Consider the following 18,753-nt stretch of genomic DNA (forward strand, 5'->3'; position numbering starts at 1 on the left):
AAGCAAAAAATCTCTTACCTTCAATTTGTGCCATTGTGCCCTGGTTAAAGTATTCTTCTTTGTTTTTACTTATTTAAAACCACAGAAGACCTGTTAATCACAAACATAAAGAACTAATTTTAAAGCGATCCCAACTTTCCCACGCCGTGCCGTTGCGCCAGTTCGAAATATGAACTTGAAATGGTGTTCCCCCTTACTAAATCCTTCCAACGAATATCGCCAAAGGCCCATGCTCCCCTCTGCTTAGGGGTGACTACCCTTTGTCTACCCTAGCTTCCCCTATTGGAGGGGACCCCCTCCCCACTTCGGACCGAAAGGAGGGTGGGCAAACCGTACCCTTGCATTGATTCAAAATCTACCTGAGCTTCTAATACGTCCCACAAAGTAATAATAATAGACAGACAGCGAAAAATTTTATACCTCACACAATTATGAAAATATAGTAATGTTTCGGCGCGAAAAACTTTACACGGATTTGTCACGTACATCGTAAACTTACTTGTAACACTGTTTGAGAGAAACATTGAAGATCTATTTAGCCACGAGTATATTTTCATAAACAAAAACCAACTTGGCTTAAAAACCACAAAAAAACCTTATCAAGTTACATCCACCTTCTTCACCCGCCCACTCAACACGACAAACGTAAACAAACAACCAAAATAAAATAATGCTGGAATCTGTAGGGCAGAACTGTGGGCAGAGCATAGAGTACATTGTATATGTATAGCACAGCACAGACTACAAGATATATGTATAAGCAGGGGCAGACAAATTCACAGATTACAGAATAGTAGAGCAATTTTCATTTGGTTTTGACATTGACAGCTTTGAAAGTCGATTACAGCGCTATCTCTTGAACTCATGTAGTCCACAACTCTTTTTGGACTAGAAATTTTATCGTAACCGCAGGATAGATGTCGTTAGTACAGTATCATCTTGTTAAAGATGTTTTATGTTTTTTGTTCCATATTATTTCTATCTGAATATGCATTTTATTATTCTCATTTACGGCCGGCTGTCTTCATAGAAAAAATACATGCATTGTCTCTGACGGTTCGATTATAGAAAATGACAGCTTCCACGTTCCCCGCACCTCAATCAATTTTTAGAAAAAATATAGCTCCATCGAATTGAAAAATACACTATCAGTTGGCCGTTCTACGGTAGCAATGTCGAGATTGTCGAGGTTGAAAAAGACACTATCGGTACCCCCGCGCCTCGTACCGCCTCATTCTTGTCACTTTTCATAGTTGTCAATGTCAATGACAACGTTCATCGTATCTCTTCTTAGTCTGTGGTAATTTCATTAAGAAGGCGCAAGTCGCTCGACGCTCGTTTCCAGCGATAAATCTGGTCACGTGACATATAGCGATTAAGCTGAAAATGTTGAGCTACTGCTGTATACAATCGCTCGTCGCTACAAATCTGGTTACGTGGTATATAGCAATAAAGCGGAAAATGTTGAACTTCAAAATGGGAAGCAGCAATGTGTTGACACTGACAAACCCATTTTTGGTACTTGTAAACAAACGCCATTTCGTCAATTTCCAAAAAACACTGTAATTCAATCTCACATAGAGATTAACTGGTGCAACATAATAAATAAAATCTTAAAAGGCACAGATGTGATTCGTTTTCAAAATAAGGTTATACCACTCATGCAAGCGAGTGAAATAATGTAAAACGACTAAAACGAGATCATGAAATATAAGAGTGCAAAAATCTGAAGTAGAAAGATAGTGAATAGAAATTTTTTTCTTGTCCCGGATTTTTGAACAAATTAAATAATGAATGTACCGAACACGAAGCCACAAATATTTTTTGGCATAACAGATGATGTCACAGCCCCAAGAATTACACAAGAATAAAAAAAATAACTGCCGAAATCTATAAGCGATATCCGTATGGCGGTTTTTTTCTATGGAAGTTACCTGCTGTAGGGCTACTACGAAACTCGAAGCTCGTATCGTACCGTCCCTCTCGCTCTCGTATTAAATAGTATAAGTGTCAGAGGCACCGCACGACACGAACTTCGAGTTTCGAGTTTCGTAGTAACCTAGTTGCTGTCTGAACGTTAGTTCTCTGAGTAGTCTGGTGCATAGATGGCGCTTGGCGACCAATAATAATAAAAAAATAATGTAAATAAAATTCTAGTAACCGCGCCGAGGACACATTGGTAAATTTTACCGTCGTAAACTAGCACATAAATATATGGTATTGCTTTCACCGCGGCGCCTCGGTGCAAATAGCATCCATGTTCAATTTATCTGCGTTTTTTATAGCTTTTGCCCATTAATCAATGTAACACTGTACTGTACGGATGAAATTCTTTGCTTTTATCATAGGTGATGAATTAAAAAAATATATCTTGTGTGTCATAACATACATATGTCAAGTCAATCAATGGATGTAGATAATGTAATGTATGCAACTGTACGTAATTAGGCCTTAAAATACTTATTATTACGTAACAGTTGCATAAACTACTATTGTATAAAATATGTTAACTGTCAGATATTATTGCGTGCATTCAGTAGGCAGCGCTATTGCTGGCGGCGCGTTGCTACGGTGCAAACTACCAACTGCCTACCCTGGAATCGACCCAATTCACGTCTCACTCACGTCTCAAAGTGTAAAAACAATAATACATTATTTAACAAATAATGATTTTTATTTCTACTTGACTATAAAATTATAATTCTAAATGCAAATTGTGCATCCAAATCCTACGGAGGCCCAAAAATATTTTTGACATTATATGCAAGGCCAATAAGTATAATCCGCACTGGGGCCGCGCGGGAACTATGGCCCAAGCCCTCTTGTTCTGAGAGGAGGCCTGTGCCCAGCAGTGGGACGTATATAGGCTGGGATGATAAAATAAAATAAAATAAAAACGAGCTGTCATATTCATTATGTGAGGCGTCTTTGAAGCGAAATTATCTGTAGGAAGTTATCCGTCTGAACGTTAGTTAGTTCTCTTCTCTGTATAGTTTGTACAGTACAATCAATCAATGTCAAGTTCACGTGTGATATTCTGATGTGACGTGACGAAGACCGGAGTGTTGGTTGGGTACTATTTATATTCTTTAACGTTGTAGCAGGAAAATTTGATAATATTAAAACGATGGAATACGAGATCAAGCTTGAGGAATTAGCTATTAAGCTTTTCACCATTGATGCCGTGAAATTTGGTGATTTCATGACCAAAAGTGGATTGAAAACACCGGTTTACTTCGACTTGAGGGTTATAGTCAGTTACCCCGACGTAATGGTAAGTAGTTAATTACTTGATCCACTGAATTTTATTGCCTGTACATGGTCTCAAACTTTGAACTTATTAAATTCTCTTACAGGAGTTGATAACGTTTTTGCTCTATAATTCTGTAAGGGACAGTAAATGTAATCACTTGTGTGGCGTGCCTTACACGGCCTTGCCTGTCGCCACGCTACTTAGTGTTCAGGCTAAAAGGTCTATGCTCATGAGGCGCAAAGAAGCCAAAGGCTATGGTACAAAGAAGATGATAGAAGGGCACTATAAAGCTGGTGAATCATGCCTCATCATTGAAGATGTTGTGACTTCAGGGTCAAGCGTGCTAGAAACTGTCAAAGACTTGGTAAAAGAAGGCATTAAAGTTGACACCGCTATTATTATATTGGATAGGGAGCAGGGTGGCAGACAAAACCTTGCGGCAAATGGGGTGGAAATGAAGTCATTGTATACTATGACTAACTTGATTGAAATTTTGGTGAAGCATAATAAAATAACACAGGAGATGGCTAATAAAGTAAAAGAGTATTTAAGAACAACAAAAGCGCCATCAAGCAGTATGTCTTTTTTTTATTACTTTATTTACTTAGTGTTTATAACAATATGCCATTTTGAGAGTATCATTTTAAACAGTAAGTAAGACTAATATTTCTTGTATTTTCAGCGGAAGCAGTGGATAGAGCCTCCATATCTTTTGAGAAAAGAGCAGAGCTTGCTACCAATCAAGTGGCAAAGCAGCTATTTGAAATAATAGCGCTGAAAAAAACCAATCTCTGCATTTCTGTTGACTTGACTTCCACTGCGAAAATTCTCGATTTGCTGGAAAAAGTTGGGGAGCATGTTTGCCTGGTCAAGACTCATGTTGACATCATAGAGGACTTCAATTCTGATTTTGTAATCCAAATCAAACAGCTGTCAAAGAGATTCAACTTTTTAATTTTGGAAGATAGAAAATATGCAGACATTGGCAACACTGTGTCTTTGCAGTATTTGAATGGATTGTACAAAATTGGGGAATGGGCAGACTGTGTCACTGTCCATTCTTTGCCCGGGGAAGGCATTCTAAAAGCATTGAATGGTTCTACAAATGGGGTTAGCAGGGGAGTGTTTCTCTTAGCAGAAATGAGCAGCGAGGTACCTAATTATAAATACTAGCACATATTTTTGTTATCTTATCCCATTCAAGTTAAACAAGACTGAAAGCGTGTATTCTGCCAGTATTGCTATTCTGTTTTTATCGTCACCAATTTGATTTGTCTTGTGATAAGGCTCATAAATTAACTCTGAGATTATCTTGCTAGGTGATTATTCATGTCATTACATTCAAAAGTATCTGGTTCATTTCATGAGACAGCTTAGCAAACATAGGTGTGTATCTCTCACTATCATTCTAAAAAAATATAACTTTGTTTTCAGGGCAATCTTATCACACCAGACTACACCAAGGCGACAGTAGAAATGGCAGCAAAATACCCAGATCTGATCACTGGCTTTGTGTGCCAGAACAAAGACACCTTTAAAGATCCAGGGCTGATCCAACTGACACCTGGGGTCCAGCTGGAGACATCAGGAGACAGCCTTGGCCAGATTTACAATACACCAGAGAAAGTAATTCTGGACAAAGGCGCTGACATTGCTGTTGTGGGAGAGGTATTGTTGCAGCCAAGAGTCCAGAGACACAAGCTGTTGTCTACAAAAATGCTCTTTGGAAGTGTTACCAAAAGAGAATTTCTGGCAAAATAGAATAAAATCTCTGGAAGATATATATATGTAGATGTGGATTAGATACATATAGATGAATAACTGAAAGTAATTTTCTTAGATATAAGTAAATACTATGTTACTTTTTAGTACATATAAATCATATCTGATCAGTTAAATAATTTAGATTTAAATTGAGTTTTTGCTGTGATAAGAATAATAGGATCATATTCCATCAGTTGGGTGCTATTTGTTGCCATGAAATACATAAGTACTTTATAGACCCTTTACATTCCTATTTACATGTTTATGAAATGATTTTTAGCTTTAGACCAAGTATTTTTGATAGTGTGACTTGTACAGTATGGTATGCTTTGAATAAATATATACCTAATATATCTATTCACTCTTTATTTTCATGCCATCCTTTATTGTTATTTATTTGTTGTATAGTGTTGTCGTGAACTTAAAGCTAGTTTGCTTTTAGTGCAACAGAAACATTATATACGTGGAGTAATTTAATTTCATATTATGACAAAATCAAGCTTTAAAAGGTTGTGTTGAATGTAAATTCAGATTAACAATTTCAAATCTAGTGCTAACACAAAGTGCTAGAGATATTGTTGCTAGTTGGAGATGTAAGAATTATAAAATATATTGGAAAATCTCGTAAAAAATTTACGATTTCTGGATATTATTAAAATGTTCAGCTCAGTGTTGCCACACGTAATATTAAAATCGATCTGTCAAAAACAAATGTGAAATGTCAAATTTGTTAACCTCTCCGAGGAAAACAAAACAAAAGATCGTAGTGTTTTAGAGATGGATAGTATTGTTAAGGAATTAGGAATAAGTAATAAAAACATATTTACGACTGGATCAACAAACTTATTTAGGGTAGTCGTCCACAGTGGTTGGCTAAAAAAGTGGCTCAAAAACGTAGAAGTAGATAACACTGTGAACAATGTAGATTTTGCCTTGCAAGCTGGTGAAAGTGTTCCTTATCCCTGGCGGGCAATATTCATTAGGGTGCGTAACTATACTTGCAGCATAATGACGCCCAATCAAGTCTCGCAAATTTAATTTCATACTTATTTCTCTTGTAGGTACTTAATAAAAAAGTGTCAAAGGTTTTGCCACTGCCTCGTTATAAACTCCACGAAGGTAACCCGGAAACTCCTCTTACTTTCTCCCAATTACTACAGTATGTCTCTCAGAACAACCAAAGAAATCTATGGAAGGAATCCTATAAGAAATATTGTCAGAATAATGAAAGTACAAAGGAGAGTGCTATAGTAAACCTGCTGGAGCATGACCAGCTTTTGTCGGAAGTGGTGCTGCGGCTGTACGGCTGCAACATCATCCGCATCAAGGGTGATGGCTCAACCGCAGAGTACAAAGAAATCATTCCAAACAAACATGTTTCCAAGTCTTATGAAACACACGTCAATTTACTAGCAGCTATGTTCATTTTAGAGACTGACAATAACTACTTTATAATATACAGAGGCCACTATGAAAACAATTTACTTGATTGCTTGAATTTCTGCCCAAGTCTTATAGATATGAACTATGGCCGAGGAATGTTTTTAGTCTACCAGTTACTGAATGTTTTTAAAGCTATGAGTGACAGAGGCTTGAGTCTTGGCATGTTGGCATTGCAAGATATTTATCTAACAGAGAACTTGTGGCTGCAAATATTGCCTTCAATTACAAATAATATTTACACTCTCGATGCTTCTTTGATTTATGAGCAAAATAAGGGTAGGCAGGCAACCCCTGCCATAGGTACTCAGGGGCAGGGGAAGAGGGGAGAGGAGTGGTGTTGGAGGAATGAGGCAGTGCAGCTGGAGAAGTTGTGCATGCTGTGGGTGCGAGGTCGGATATCAAACTTGGACTATCTGCTGCACCTGAATACCCTGGCTGGAAGATCAGCCAATGACCAGCAGGCACATTTCATGGTGCCTTGGGTTACTGATTTTGCATCTAGATGTGGTGAGTTAAATTTAACTACAACAGGGCAAGCAATATGTTAAATACAGCTGGTGGTGAAATAAAGCCTCAGATTACTCCACTTCGGCTCATGAAATATACCAGACTTTGAGTCATTCTCCATTAAACTATCCTTGGTGTGTACTGTAATAAACCTATTCCTGTGTAATTAATAGGTTAAGCACTCAAGCCTTATTGAATTAAACCCACATAGTTTACTGTATGAATTTTCTGTCCAGGTCGGAACTGGCGAGACCTGACCAAGTCGAAGTACCGGCTGAACAAAGGCGACCGGCAGCTCGACCTGACGTATGACGTCGCCAGCTGCGCCGACCAGATCCCGCACCACGTCACGGACGCCCTCTCAGACATCACGTGCTATGTCTACTTGGCCAGAAGGTTCGTTGACAAGTGCCAACTTAAAAGGCAACAACAGCTAGCGGAGTTCTTTTGCAGGACGCGGTCAATCTGTGGGAGTCAGGGCCGGATTTAGGGGAGGGCTACAGCCCCGGGGCCTCCACAAAAGAGGGGCCCCCACAATAGAGACTTCGGACTTTTTTTAAATTCTGACAAGTAAACACTAGTAAGCAACTATTTATTCATCTTTATTACTTAACTTCAATCAGGCAAGGCAAGCAAAATAGTTTTTGGGGGGGCTCTACTCCTTTGTTGCCCCAAGGTCTCCAGACCTCTAAATCCGGCACTGGTGGGAGTAGGGGGGGGGGGCGCAAACTGACTGAACTGACGCCTGTGGCTAGCCTAGCTGTATGACTGTGCTATTTGTAGAGTAAGACAAAGGCATGATGATAATAAATGCCATTCTTTTGATACTTGCTTGACAGTTCAACATTCGGGCGGGCCTAAGCATGCATTGGAAATCTACTGCACCCAATGCGGGCCCTATGGCATGTGTTACTGAAATCTAAAGCACTCCGCATGCAGGCCCTATCAACCAATGTCACTGAGCCATTAAAACCTAAAAAGAATTAAACAAAAAACCGCCAGTGCTAGCCGAAAAAACGGCTGAGTGTTCTGTACCTATATGTATATCCAGGTTAGCCGAGACCCTCTATTAAGGATAATTTATGCAGGGTGGAGCTATTATGGAAAAGATGGTTACTGTCATAGAGGTTTTTACCCTTGGGAACCACTAATGTGGATAAAAAAGCAATATTAATAATAAAAAAATACAATGTAAAATATTTATTCGTATTTTGATATTTCAGGACCCCCAAAGAGATACTCTGCAAGCATGTGCGCAACAAATGGGTACCGGCAGAGTACCCTGCCTCTATACAACGCATGCAGGAGTGGACACCAGATGAATGCATTCCAGAATTCTATACGGACCCATCTGTGTTCAAGAGTATACATGAGGATTTACCGGTAAACTAAATATATACTCAGCGGCACAAAATTTGGCCCACTCTGCATTCAAAATTACCTATTCCTACACACATTTGAGGGCCGGATTTTTTGTCGCTCAGTATATTATTTCCATAGTAGTTACCTCATTCTAAAGTGCTATGAAATTAACTGAATCAAGATTGTGTGTGTGAATCCTTTTCATAGAAAGAAAATGTCATAGTGACATTTCATTTTCTGACAAGAAAGATCATTGAGATGCTTGCTAATTATTATTTTAATTCATTGATTTTTCGATTTCTAGACTTTTTTTCCAGAAGAACTGCAAAATCCAACCGACAATGGCAATACTGACAGATCTAAATGTGCCACCCTGTATAGGAATTCGGAGCTTTGTTTTTTTTTAATGTAGAACAACAAATATTTATATAGAAATAGGTATATATAACCTCTATTCTATTTAGGATTTGGGCATACCGTCGTGGGCGTCGTGTGCAGAAGACTTTATAACGAAACATCGTGAAGCTTTGGAAAGTACTCATGTATCTGAGAATCTGCATCACTGGATTGATATCACCTTTGGTTACAAGTAAGTTCTTAAAATAGTAACTTCTTCCTTAAGTACCTAGTCTTACTTGTCGCCGCGCGTTTTAAAAACGACAGCTTAAAGCAGCCAACATGCGTGCGTATCTATACTAATTTTATAAAGAGGAAAGTTTTGTATTTTTGGATGTTTGTTACAAATAAAAACTACTGGACCGATTTCAAAAATTCTTTCACCATTAGAAAGCTACATTCTTACTTCAAAGTGAATTAGACTATAACTATTACCAGAAAAATTAGGGATCCGAACTAAAGCGTCAATAATTTAACCCAAAGTGTCAAAAAATTGCAATAAAATGTCTTTCATAGCATGTGCTGCAGACGACATTAATGATGGGTCCATTGCGGCTTGCATACTTATTGGAAGTCCAAATGAAATATTTGTCAGAACTCAAACTAAGGTTTGTATTAAAACAAACCTAACCTATACTTGAAACGTTTAGGTAATTAAATAAATGTAAAGAAACTTCAGGTACCAGATATGGTAAAGTCAAGGATTTTAAACATTTTACATATCTATCATTATAATACAAACTAGACTAATACAGAAATGTAAATACAGAAATGTAAATTTTTAGATAGTTTAATGGGGGAATTTCAATATTTAAGACCAATTGACGTTGTTTTGTTTACATTTTGTTAAATACCTATTCAAACCAAGTATAAACTATAGTTTTCTATAGGATGACCATTTAAAAATTCCAGAAAACTGTAAGGTTTCAGCGGGAAAAAAATGATGACAAATGATGATTCGGACAAAAATTACGGTGTGACTAGCGAAGAGTCTGCGAACTGTGGCGCTCCTGTCCAATTATTGTAGTTATGTACTATAACGACTTTTTCACATTTTATCAAAGTTGACAGAAATGTCGATAAAAATCAGAACATGATATCCATACCTTTGTATTAATCCTTATCCGAATAAATCATTTCGTATTCAAGACTGTCAAATAGGTACCTTCAGTTTACTTTTTGAATTGTTCAAATCTGATATTCCATTCAAAAGATATTACGAATTAAAATATATCAATCTAATCAAAAAATGCATCGTCGATGCGCACCGGCTTCGCGCGGAGTATAATTTTTAACCCCCGACGTAAAAAGAGGGGTGTTATAAGTTTGACGCCGCTATGTGTGTCTGTCTGTCTGTCTGGCACCGTAGCTCTTAAACGAGTCGACCGATTTGAATACGGTTTTTTTATTTGAAATCAGGGTCTCTAGCGATGGTTCTTAGACATGTTTAATCAAAATCGGTTCAGCCGTTTTTGAGATATTGAGCTTTGAAGTGACAAACTCGGGGGCTTTCAAACTTTTTGTTGGTTAGGTTATTGGCAAATGGAGCTGAGAAAAAATATGTGTGAAGTGCCCATGATTAGAGACCTTTTTTTAATTTTGCCCGTGCGAAGTCGGGGTGGAACTTTAGTATTGATATAAACGCACATCAACGGCGCGATTAGAAAACGCGGTGTGTAAAGCCGTTCTCTTTTAGGATGTCAGGGCCGGCGTCAATAAAGGCTAAGAACGTGTGGCTATCGCTGGTGGACGGTCACACGAGCATGCGGCGCGGCTGCGGCGTGCAAGTGTTGTCCGCCGCGCACCCGCCCCGCTTGCCGCGTGCCGCGCGCCCCGCGCCGCCCGCGCTGCATTGGACCGCGCCGCACCGTATGTACCTACTAGTTTCTGTCAATGGACTTAGCCGTCATACACAGGTGGACACGTGATGGCCTAGTGGTTTGACCTATGGCCTCTCAAGCAGAGGATCGTGGGTTCAAACCCTGGCTGGCGCCTCTGAGTTTTTCGGAATTCATGTGCGAAATAACATTTGAAATTAACCACGAGCTTCACGGTGAACGAAAACATCGCGAGGAAACCTGCGCAAACATGCGAAGTAATTTAATGGTGTGTTTGAAGTTCCCAATTCGCACTGGGCCCGCGTGGGAACTACGGCCCAAGCCCTCTCATTTTGAGTGGAGGCCTGTGCCCAGCAGAGGGACGTCCTGCTAAGTACTGGCCTCAGGCGCTGGGATGATACACAGGTGTGTTATAGGATGATTCGCGAGACGTGAGCAGGACCAACCATTACACCAGCTGTATTTGAGAGTGGGTCGTTTACAATCATGTTTAAGTAGAACCCCAATATGTTTTATTGACTGGAGAGTGACCATGCACTTAGTAAATAATTTAACACTTTGTTTGCAACTTTGAAAAATGTTATTTAATATTTAAATGAAAGATAATCAAAATAAACTTCATTTAAAAAACCTCGATACGATATTCAGGGTTTACGTATTTGAATATCGAAAATTAAAATATCTACGGTTACAATGTCGATGTTCAAAATATCGAAAAGTAAAATATCGATCCTATCACAATATCGAAAGTTGTTATACCTATGGTCAAAATGTCTAAGATTGAAATGTCGATTGATTAAAATATCGAATGAGTAAAAATATCGATAGCCAATATATCTAAGTTGTAAACGTCAACAATTGATGTCGAAAATTATCGAAAATTATTTATGCATTTCCTTCGTATTTTTCATATATTTTGTCTTGTCAACTGTTGAAATATATCTAAGTTGTAAACGTCAACATATTTGAATGTCGAAAATTCAAATATCGTACATACAAATCTGCTTTATTTATTGCTCCTTTCTCTTAATAGCATTTATTTTGGTAATCTAGTCATTTATAGCACTCGCCAGCCGCTGCTCGTGCGTTGTTGTGGTCACAGTTCTAACCTAACCGAACCAAATATTTTTGGTAATTCATGTTCAATAGGTTAGGTTAGGTTAGTATTGCGTCAAGGCCCGAAGCGCCTCAACTGAGCGAAATAGGAGCTCCGCGAACCGTCGACCCTGTCACGTGAAAGTTCATACATAGGATATTCGATACTCTGTACCTACTTCGATATTTATATCTTTCGATGTCTCTTTTGTAGATAAATATATTTTAGATATATTGGACATAGGTTATCTAACCATTCGACAATATAAACTTTCGTTATTTTAATTTTCGATATTTTGAACATCGACATTTTACCCGTAGGTATTTTAACTTTCCATATTCAAACATGTAACCGATATTCAGCCCTGGTTAGTCCTGCTCACGTCTGCCGAATCAACCGGTATATTATAATCCTTCCGCGAAAAATTATCTCACTAATAATGAATCCGTTGCGTTGCTTAAAAGATATACATACAGAGACACGGCGGGAAGTAACTTATACTAATAAGTATTCAGTGTATTAAATATGTAAAGATAAACATCATAGGTGGTTATTACGTCATGTTTCAGGCAAATCCGTAAAGCAAGACAGTTCCGACGACGCTTCAGAAGACGAAGAAGAGTCCACGAGTCTTCCGCAGCACGTGTCTCGCTTGACCGTGCCGACGCGCGTACGTTCGCGCCACAAGAGCAGCGGCCGCGCGCGTTCGCTCTCCAAGAGCCAAGGGCTCGAGGAAAGCCACGCTTCCACCAGCATCGACCGATCCAGACACTACAGAGTCCAAAAATCAGAACTAGGAAAAGGAGTCATCTACCTACCCAAAGAATTCAACCCGGTCGCTTCAATACAAGCCTTAGAAGCTCTCGACAACTTCAGAACTAACTCCTTCTTCACCAAAGCTGAAGACAAAGAGAAACATAAAGAAAATATCCCCACGTTGAATCTTTTCCCTGTCCAAGACAGCTCGGAAAGTGCGAGCACGGCGAATAATGACGACACCGCGTTCACCAATCACATGTTCCTGTACGATCAGGGTTACTTGAAAAAGTTCAAGGATGGCCATTTGGAGAACGCCTTAAAAGAAAGAAAGAGTAGGAGCTTCAACACGAGATACACGACCGATGCCGCTGTGTACAAGCAGTTCGTTACTGAGAGCAGACGGCAGGATATGCTCGTGTTAGGCTGCCTTATTGTGGAGATATTCATGCACGTGTATATGAGACCGTTAAGAACGAACAGCAGAAATTTTCTAGAACGTTACAACAGCTGCCGGACCGTGTTGAAGCATAATTTCGGCGCGCTACCAAAAAGTGTAACCTATATTGCGTCTCTACTCTTAAACGTTCAGCCACCCCGTTTGAGTGTGAAAAGCGAGTTGGTGCCGAAAAACGAGGAGTCCACGAAGAAAATTGTGGTGACAGATAAAGGATTACCTCCTCCTACGCCGTCTCAGCTGCTGCAACCGTTAGTGTCACAGCATCTGATACCGTTCCCTCGCACATTTAACGTCCTGTATAAGCTGCTTAGCACGCTACACGAATATGAATTAACGGCCAATGAACTGAACATCCTGTACATGTACGATTGCGACGGGATCCAATGTGAAAAGTATCAAAACTTGGATAAGACTAAACTATATTTCACTCAAAGAATAGCTGAAGGCAAGATACAAGCATGCGCTACTCATCTAGACGTACTACTGAATCAAGTTAATGGTTGCAGCCAATTCGATGTTTTAGATATTTTTCTAACGCATTACATCGAATTGTTGAAAAATCGGGACACGTCCGTTTTAGCAGCGTGGTATCTGTTCGACACGATGAGCAAAGCACTGGGGCCGGAACCCACAAAGAACAAGCTTCTAAAACACATTCTAAACCTATATGAAGACGATGAATATGTCACGGACAAACTTGATCGGCACAAACTGACCGAACTTGACGCTGCACCCAATTCCGGATGCACGAATAAGCAGAAATTCGTGAAACTGTACCATAACATATTCCTGCTTCAACTTATGGTGAGGCTCGGTTTGCAGTGCTTCTTGGACAACTTCACTCAGCATTTGGTCGAAGCAGTAGGTGGCTATAAAGACGTCAGTTCCGAAGTGGGCTCTCCTGGCCACTTGTGCCATCACAGATCCATGGCGAATAAAAAGCCAAGGTATTCGGATGACAACCTCAAAAGCGCGCTCTGTACTACTGACATTTTCTCTCCAGACACCTCGTACGGGTCGGAACACGTTATGACGCCGAGCATCGACAAAATGACGGAACTGAGTGGGTCAATGAAAGAGAAAGATTCTGATAATAGAAGTGAGAACGACTTGTTTCATTTTGAAACTGATAAAGAAAGGCTTCCTAGCCGCAGCAGTAGGAGCAAATCTCCCGCGGACTCGGTGGAGTCCTACACTTTGAATGTGAACCCACACGATAGCAGCATGCAGACGCCATCGCCGTCGGCTGAAGTGTTCGCTGCTAAAGATTTCAGTCCTTCCGCAGCTCGACCGCATCCTGCAAAAGAACTAAACGTGCTCATAACTAAAGACGAAAGTATAGTTGATGAGCCGTTAACGCGCGGGCCGATATCGCCTACCATAGAGATTCCGAAGAAATTAAGCATGTTTACAAGTTACCTGCATTTCGCGGATGAAGAGGACAAAGCTAAGGAGACTCAAGCGCGTCAGATAAAGAGCTTAGATTTCAATGCACCTTCAGATATGGCATCTCCTTCCCATAGTATCGAAGACGGTTTTCCGGATAGTGAGGAACAGAATGTTTGTAAGATATCCGATATGAGTTCGGAGAGTTTGATCTGGTTAGCTCATAGACTAGGGCCTGTTTTGACCTGTAGATACATAACGAGAAACTTGCTCAAGATGTTGACGCTCTGCTACATCGGGAAAGATAACTTAGCGCCGTGGGAAGGCGATTCAAAGGACGAGTTCGATGAGATCTCTATAGCGAACAGTAAAGTCGTAGGCGATAGGAATGCTATGAAAGTGATCAAGTGCCTCACTTCTATTGTGGGTGAGTATTTTTTGTTTATTACACCTCTTCGTTCTGACTCAAGCCTTATTCGTCCGAGTTATTGACTATTATATACTCAGCGGCACAAAATTTGGCCCACCCTTGATACAAAATTACCTATTGCTGCATACATGTGAGGGCCAGATTTTTTGCCGCTCAGTATAACTTTATGAGAGTTCTTTGTTAGAGTATTTGTTTCACTCCAACTTACTGCATTATTATGTAATGCAACCAAAGGTTTGTTTGTGTCTGAAATTGAAATATACACCACCATTCTCTATTTTTTTTTAGTGTACCTCCATCCCTATGGTAGTGTATCGCATTGCAACTGACATAATATAATGGTTTGCCATAATATAGTGGTTTGGTTTGTATTTATCGGAAAAGTTCATATTCATCGTGCTTTCCCATTTAGCTACAGTAGGTACCCTACCCACCGTACAGCATAGTTGGTCATTTTTAGGGCCCGGAATTTTGCGTGCGGCTATTGACAGATTGTAGGGAGGGAGCATCGCTTTTTATTGATGTAATCGACAAATCGATAGTTTTTTTTAAATTTATGTTGTAACTACATAATTGTAAATATATTTTTACTTGGAATATTATTATTTATGTATTTTATTTATTTATTATGAAACAAACAGTCATATACAGATATTCATTACAGGTTAACTTAGTAAATATGTAGACCTATAGTTTCCAAAAAAAAAAAATGCTTTATATTGGCTATGGTAAGAACTGAAACAATACAAAATAAGATTCTAGCAAAGGATAGGCAAACAAGCTACCTAACGGTAAGTGGTCTCAGAGGGATGTTTTCTCAAGTTATAAAAAAAAAACTATAGATTTGTCTATAACATCGATAAAAAGCAGTGTTCTTTCCCTACAATCTGTCAATAGCCGCACGCTAAATTCCGGGCCCTAGTCATTTTACACTAAATAATAAAGTTCCAGGTTTCATATTAATGGGTATGAAAATGTCACTCATTGAATTAATACAGTACTTGACACTTCGGTTGCCGTCGTTTTCCGATTGAGAGCCGACTTTTCCCGATACAAATAAATTATTCAATATATCTGTACGCGATAAACGCTAGTGTGCTACGGTGTCCGAACTTATCCTGGCTTCTTCGGTTGTTCCAGCCATGTTCGGCGAGCAACTCATAATCTTCCAGTACTTGCCGCATATGGGCGAGCTGATAGCGTCGTGCCGGCGGCGGCTGTCGGCGCCGCTGGAGGGCGGCGCGGTGGCGTGCTTACAGCTGGTCAAGTACCTCGTGCCGTACATGTCTGATGCTAAGGTCATGGAGCAGCTGCAGGTCAGTGACCCCGCACTGGTGGACCCTGTTTACCTCTGTGAGGATCCGCATACAAATGAAGTCTTATTGGTCTTGCTCATCCGCCCGTCTCTCTGTATGTTGCTCTTTCATTTGTCGATTTTTGAAAATTTATTTTTCCACATGGGGTTTAACATGCATAATTAAAAAATATTAGAATGGGTCCTCACCTCTTGTAAAGAATGAGTTTTTACTTGCGTGATCTTGGCGTGGTAAATGGCAATGGGTGGTGCGGAATCTTATTTTGTGTGCAAGTCAAGTTTTCCTTTAGATTTTGGACTTGGCCGAAAATGAACGCTGCGGCTTACCGTAGCATTATGCTGAGTCAACGCTTCCATCTTTCTCACAAAAATATGTTTAATCAGTCGCACTGCGATTTCTTTATATTGTCCGCGTATTGAGTCTCAACATTTACTGGATAAGACTTAAGACTCAACATTCTTTATACGTGAGTGGGTACAAGTCAACGGCCAAGTCACACAACATTAACTATAATAATAAAGAAATCGCAGTAAGGAATCTTAGACTTGGCACGACTTTGTCTAGATTTCATTACTTTTTAGAGATAAACAAGCAGCTCCATCGAGACTTGGCTAGTTTTTTACAGAATGTTTTTGGTGGGATGACGTTTACTGTGAAATGGTTCTGTGGTGGGTCAGGGATTAAAGTCCTTAAACGCACTGTCTCAACCTTGTATCTAGCCACATTAAATTGCTTTAGAATCTTTTTTTTGTTAAGTATGATAAAGTGTTGATTTGTTTCGATATCGTCAAAAGATGGAACTGCGAATTATCCAGCTGCCCAATTCCAGGACACGTTTCTGAAGACGATCCTGCAGCCGTCGCTGCGTCTCGCGTCCACGAGCCGCTGCGCGTACCCGAGCGGGGCGGCGGCGCGACGCGCACTTGCGCGTAAACTCCTCGACGCGTTCCACGCGCTCGCGCTGCGCGTCGGCCCAGAGATGACGCGCAAGCATCTGTGCGTGCCGGCGCTGCAGAGGTAACACTCAAAAAATCAAATTCAAATTCAAATCATTTATTCAGTAAATAGGCCGCAATGGGCACTTTTACACGTCATTTTTAAACTACCAGCGCTTTCGGAAAGACTATCATTGCCAAGAAGAATGCGCCGCAAGAAACTTGGCAGAAAGTCACTTTTTCAAAATAAAAATAAAATAATTACAAATAAAATACTTAAAAATAATAATAATAATAATACAGGGATGTATGGGGTCCCTTGGTTACAAAACTAAACACTAACTATATCTACGTTCAGTGGAAGAATAAAGCCCCATTTAGACGATACAAGAACTTGCATGCAAGTTGCGTTACATTGCGGACTATTGAGGGACAATGAATTCAGTTGATCAAACAAATACCGCAATGCAGTGAAACTTGCATGCAAGTTCTTGCATTGTATAACTGGAGCTTAATACGTAGAGAAATGTTAGTCAAGTAAAGGCGTAAGGCGCTCTGGCTAAAACGGCATTAATAAAAAAAAATCTTTGTTCTTTTTAGGTTTTTTCTGGCGTTTGATAAAGCTACCGGTAAAGTGGACAACTGGCCGAAACAAGACGAGACGGGCGCTGAAAAGGTACGTGAAAACTACTGTGCTTTTATGGTCCGTTGTCAGGGAATTCTACTCGGAAAAATCCCAGTCCTTAATCCAAAGGGTTAAAATAACAATTTAAATATCTTAGTGTCACAAGGAACAAGTTTTGTTTAAAAAAAAAACCCTTTGGATCCACCAATGGCAAGAAGTCTTTGGCCTAAGCTGACTCAACCCAGGAAAAAAACCATCTCATCATTGAACTTATTTTCAGTTGGAGTCAGAAGCGGGCGGGGGCAAGACCGAGGGCTTCTTAGAGCTGTGTCGCGACGGCAGCACGGCGGAATGGACGGTGCACGATGGACGCGTGCTGCGCGCCGATCTGCCCGACTTGGCGTGCTCGCCGCCCGACCTGTCCGACAGGCCGCCCGACCCCGCCCGCCTCACGGTCAGTGCACAAACACCCGGCCCGCTCTGAGTGAACAGCCTTGGGGGAGGCCTATGTCCAGCAGTGGACGTCTTTCGGCTGGACATAATAATACAGGCTAATATCTAATTAGGTACTAATCATTTAAGAGATGTCACATTACATCGAAACAACTTTAATTGGCGGCATAGGTGGTACAAAGAAAAACAAAAACAAACAAATTATCATGAACAGCATGATGTCAGTCCAGCAGCCACCGCAACGTGACTGGCCTCCCCATATTCTCCCACCACTAAACTTGCCCTACTAACAGCTCGATCGAGCCTTTTAGAGAATGAAACTCAATATTTTTAATTAGCAAATTATTACTATATTGTATTTTGTTCGCAGGCTCAAGAAGAATTGCTAATGGTGTTCAACGAAGAGCTAGCTCACCAGGCATATGCGACGTTCACCCGCTTTGTCGGTGCTGATACCATCGAGCGATGCCTCAAAAACGGAGATACCATCAAAGCGCTTTGTCGCAAGTACGAGCGCAGCGCCCCTATCAGTATCAAGTAAGCTTTTAAATAATAGTAGATTGTACAACAAGAGCATAAAACGAGCCATTTTACCCAAGACGTTCATATAGCCACCCGAGCCGGTACGGGTCTAGTTTTACACTCTGCTTTTCACTTCGATGGCGAGGAAATTAAATAGCAACAGTGAAAACAATTGTTCACTCACTACGTAAATTTTATTTTTCACGCATTA

General features: G+C 40.2%; 2 protein-coding genes across 3 annotated transcripts in view; both read left to right on the plus strand.

The window, feature by feature from the left end:
- Positions 1 to 3,011: 3,011 nt before the first annotated feature.
- On the plus strand, positions 3,012 to 5,054 carry LOC141428555 (uridine 5'-monophosphate synthase-like). The gene is made up of 4 exons (XM_074088559.1): positions 3,012 to 3,274; positions 3,357 to 3,828; positions 3,936 to 4,405; positions 4,688 to 5,054. The coding sequence occupies exons 1-4, from the start codon at positions 3,128 to 3,130 to the stop codon at positions 5,012 to 5,014; spliced, it is 1,416 nt and encodes a 471-aa protein (XP_073944660.1). The 5' UTR covers positions 3,012 to 3,127; the 3' UTR covers positions 5,015 to 5,054.
- A 689-nt stretch (positions 5,055 to 5,743) lies between these two features.
- The window catches only part of Wdr81 (WD repeat domain 81), a 29,078-nt gene continuing 16,068 nt past the window's right edge, over positions 5,744 to 18,753 (plus strand). For both annotated transcript variants that reach the window (XM_074088960.1, XM_074088961.1), the window contains exons 1-12: positions 5,744 to 6,001; positions 6,079 to 6,967; positions 7,204 to 7,363; positions 8,191 to 8,350; positions 8,794 to 8,918; positions 10,422 to 10,594; positions 12,229 to 14,688; positions 15,832 to 16,007; positions 16,837 to 17,024; positions 17,543 to 17,618; positions 17,848 to 18,021; positions 18,391 to 18,557. In XM_074088960.1, coding sequence (XP_073945061.1) covers positions 5,795 to 6,001; positions 6,079 to 6,967; positions 7,204 to 7,363; positions 8,191 to 8,350; positions 8,794 to 8,918; positions 10,422 to 10,594; positions 12,229 to 14,688; positions 15,832 to 16,007; positions 16,837 to 17,024; positions 17,543 to 17,618; positions 17,848 to 18,021; positions 18,391 to 18,557 — 4,955 coding nt within the window. In that variant the 5' untranslated portion in view covers positions 5,744 to 5,794. The remainder of the gene's footprint in view (positions 6,002 to 6,078; positions 6,968 to 7,203; positions 7,364 to 8,190; positions 8,351 to 8,793; positions 8,919 to 10,421; positions 10,595 to 12,228; positions 14,689 to 15,831; positions 16,008 to 16,836; positions 17,025 to 17,542; positions 17,619 to 17,847; positions 18,022 to 18,390; positions 18,558 to 18,753) is intronic.

Source organism: Choristoneura fumiferana, chromosome 6 (genome assembly GCF_025370935.1).
Source record: "Choristoneura fumiferana chromosome 6, NRCan_CFum_1, whole genome shotgun sequence".
Classification (NCBI taxonomy): domain Eukaryota; kingdom Metazoa; phylum Arthropoda; class Insecta; order Lepidoptera; family Tortricidae; genus Choristoneura; species Choristoneura fumiferana.

Bases quoted from the DNA above. Each gene is read 5' to 3' on its own strand.
- LOC141428555 (XM_074088559.1), top strand. From the start codon at position 3,128: ATGGAATACGAGATCAAGCTTGAGGAATTAGCTATTAAGCTTTTCACC. The intron at 3,275-3,356 runs GTAAGTAGTTAA...ATTCTCTTACAG, and splicing joins TCAGTTACCCCGACGTAATG to GAGTTGATAACGTTTTTGCT. The intron at 4,406-4,687 runs GTACCTAATTAT...CTTTGTTTTCAG, and splicing joins TAGCAGAAATGAGCAGCGAG to GGCAATCTTATCACACCAGA.